Source organism: Monopterus albus, unplaced genomic scaffold, assembly GCF_001952655.1.
Source record: "Monopterus albus unplaced genomic scaffold, M_albus_1.0 scaffold51.1, whole genome shotgun sequence".
Classification (NCBI taxonomy): domain Eukaryota; kingdom Metazoa; phylum Chordata; class Actinopteri; order Synbranchiformes; family Synbranchidae; genus Monopterus; species Monopterus albus.
The window spans coordinates 852,215-855,905 of NW_018127931.1; the positions used below are offsets into that span (position 1 = coordinate 852,215).

Genomic DNA, 3,691 nt, shown 5'->3' on the forward strand with positions numbered 1-3,691 from the left:
TTCCAGATCCAGTCCCTCAAAAACTATTAACCTCTGTAGCAAATCACTTGCCTCATTCCGTATGTGGGTCATACTTGTTGTTGGTTCCTGCTAATTGTTGGTTCCAACGCTCATCTGCCCTCGCAGATATCAATATACCTGCGTGTTTCTTCATACAGCTGAGGGTCCAGCGACCCCTTCATACTCTCCTTGTCTCGGCATACTGGTCCTCGGCGTGCTGGTCATAGGTCCTGGATTCTGGTTCCGAGGTCGGGTCACTAGTGGGTCATACCGCAGGAACGCGATGTCTCCCCTCGCCCTGGCCTCCCTTAACATCGGTATCAACTCCCTTCTTCTCTTCCTCACAGACTCGGTGTAATCTTCATTTATATAAATATTAGATCCTTTAAGCTTCTTTGCTTGTTGCAGTATGTGTGCCTTATCTTTCTCTTTCATCAACTTTACCATCACCGCCCTCGGTCCCCGATCAGAAGGTTTCCCGACTCTGTGAGCCCGCTCCATCTCAATTTCTTGATGAATTTGCAGTTTATCCTTTAATATTTCCTTCACCTTGCATTACGCATCCGTCCAGCTTTCTCCAGCTGACTCCTTGATTCCCTCGAAGATCAGGTTTTTTCGCTTGGACTGTACTTCCAAATGCTCCATTTTATCCGTTATGGCTATTAGACTCTCACAAGTTTTGTAGACATCATCCCTTGTTTCCTTGGTTTGTGTTTTCTGTTCACCCATTTCTAAACTGAGAGCTACCGCTGCTTCCTCCTCAAGCAAAAGCTGATTATTATGTGTGAAAACAGTAACTGCCAGCTGCATCAAAAATAAAGCAGCAGTATAATTTTGTCAGTTGACCAGCATTACTACTGTACTGATTTTCCAGTGTCACTTCTGCTATTTAAAGAACTTATTTCAATAATACCCTGATACCCACGGATATGTGTGGGAACATAGTGTCAAAAGGCTCACATGGCAAATCATATCTGTAAGAGCAAACAGCGTTAAAGTTTTTCTGCTTATATCTGTCACGTCACAGTGTCTTAAACCACCTGTCTTGCTCTCTCTCCCCTGTCTTTTCTCTCTGTCCTTCCTCTAGAAACTGCAGATGGCCAGACGCATGTGCTGGTGAGTGAGAGGACAGAGGCCTTCACCACCGCGCGTAACCTCTTGGCCTCAGGAGCCGATGCCATCGAGAGGATCATGTCCTCCTACAAAGAGGTGAGGACACCGTGTGCTGAGGTTAATGTAGCATTGCTGGATGGCAGTATGCCTTTGTCTGAAAACAAACAGGGGTGTTATCTTTCCATCAGTGCTTCAGAGGCTTTCTTTACCCTGTCACTTCTCTGGGTTCAGAATAAAAGACAGAAAATACCAAAAGAAATGGTATTTAAAAAATACAGGTTTGGATCAAAGGCTTGAGCTTCCATAATAACAACACATGGACCTTTGATATAAAATTGCATCTTCAAGTTCAAAAGTGTTCATTGTCATACGCACGATAAGGAAACAATTTCCTTGTGCGATGAAATTCTTCCTTTGCCTTCCACGATCACTATGAATGCCATTAAAAGTTAGAAAAAATAAAGTAAGAAAAATCTAAAAAGTTAAAATAACAATAATAAAAGATATATACAAAGAAAACATCAGTGCAATGTGGAATGTGCAATTATAAGCTCCAGTGATAGTTATATACTATGTACAGTAATATATAATAGTACAAAAGGCAGTAGTACAGATTTATGGTCTTTAAGACTCTATGCAAACCATATATTGTATTGGTTTGGTTGTGATAAGGGATATGTCTGTGTGTGTATGGGCTGGGGGAGGGCAGAATAAAGGATCAGTGTGTTGAGATAGTTCAGGATTGTGTTGAGGCCAGTGAATATTTGACCTGTTTAAGTCTGATAGCTGCTGAGTAAAAGCTGTCCCTGAGTCTAGACATCCTACATTTTACACTTCTGTACCTGTTGCCAAAGGGCAGAAGTGTGAACAGTCTGTGTTGGGGTTGGGTGGAGTCCTTAAAAATGGAGCAGGCTCTTCTGTGGACTCTGTGGTGGTAGATGTCCTGCAGAGGGGGTAATGGCATCCTGATGATCCTCTCAGAAGTCTTCACTACTCTCTGCAGGCACTTGTGGTCCATTGCAGTGCTGTTCCCATATCACACAGTGATGCAGCTGGCCAAGATGATCTCAATGATACTTCTAGAGAAGCTGCTGAGGATCTTTGGTGGCATGCTGAATTTCCTCAGCCTCCATACGAAGTACAGTCACTATTGTGCTTTCTTGAGGAGCTAGGTGGTGTTAAGTGTCCAGGGGAGGTCATCACTGATGTAAACGCCCCCGGAATTTGAAAGTGGTCACCCTTTCCACCACAAGCCCACTGATGATCAGCGGCTAATGAGATCTCCTCTCCTTTCTCATGTCCACAGTCATTTCCTTGGTCTTGTCTGTGTTGAGGGTGAGATTGTTCTCCTTGCACCATTTCACTGAAACTGCCACTTTACTACTGTACAAAGTTTTGTCACCACCAAGTTATAAGTCCAGTGACTGTTGTGTTGTCAGCAAATTTCAGGATGGTGTTGTCCTTATGAGAGGCAACACAGTTGTATGTGAATAGTGTGTAGAGCATGGGGCTGAGAACACATCCCTGCCAGGTATTAGTGTTCATCATAATGCAGTTTGATGTTGTATTTCCACTTCTGACGGACAGCAGCCTGCCAGTGAGGAAATCTAACAGCCAGTCACAGAGTGTGGAGTTGAGTCCAAGGTGTAACAGCTTATTAGTTAGCTTGTAGGGGATGATAATATTAAAAGCAGAACTTTTGTTTATGAAAAGCATCCTGATATACAGGTAGGCAGATTTGTTTTCCAGGTGACTTCATAACAGTTGGAGTGAGTGCAACTGGCCTGTAGCTCTGTGGCACATGCCCTGAGGACCCGCCCTGGGATGTTATCTGGGCCCGCTGCCTTGTGGTGGTTAATTCTCCTCTGGGCTTATTTATGTATAATATTACAGTTACAGATATTGTTATGATGGAGAAATGTAGAAGGATGAGTGGTTGCGTCATTTTGTTGCCGAGTGTTTGGATGGACAAGTGGCCGAGCAGATGGATGAATGTGCATGCTGAACGGCTGACAGATAGATACTGTATATCCACCTCTCTTCTTTTTTCTTTTTCCCTCATGCATGCACAGGAATGCAACTGAGTCTAGAAAAAAGCAACAAAAGAGGAAGTCTTGAATTCACATGCATTTGAGCAGAGGTTGGGCAAATTTGCACATTTTGTCTGTGTGCGTGTCACTTGTCTGACAGCAAGACAGTTTTAGCAGTGTGTGCTCATGGTGAAGAGGAGGAATTGAAACAAAGTGTAGCAGGCTGTTGTCTGCTTCCTTAACTGTGAGTCACTTGCTCTCAAAATAAACTTTTCACACACCACTATGTGGACCTGCTGGACCAAACACACAAATCTACAGAGAAATTAAACTGCTGTGAAATTTTAGAAAATGTGTCCCGAGTGAATTATTTTATTTCAGTAATATGCACAAATGTGGCAAAGCAGATTGTCATCACTGTCATCTCATTGCAACTATCTGGTGATGACTGCCCTGGGGGCTATAAGTTTTATACTGTATGCATCATTGTTCTGTCTGTTGCAGCAAGCCCCTGTATGCAAAGCCAAGAGATCTGTGTATGCATTTAA

At 43.2% G+C, this 3,691-nt stretch overlaps 1 protein-coding gene across 1 annotated transcript in view; it reads left to right on the forward strand.

Annotated features, from left to right (window-relative positions):
* abcd2 (ATP binding cassette subfamily D member 2) overlaps positions 1 to 3,691 on the forward strand; it is a 23,470-nt gene that overhangs the window by 5,062 nt on the left and 14,717 nt on the right. The window contains exon 3 of the mRNA XM_020601262.1: positions 1,088 to 1,209. Coding sequence (XP_020456918.1) covers positions 1,088 to 1,209 — 122 coding nt within the window. The remainder of the gene's footprint in view (positions 1 to 1,087; positions 1,210 to 3,691) is intronic.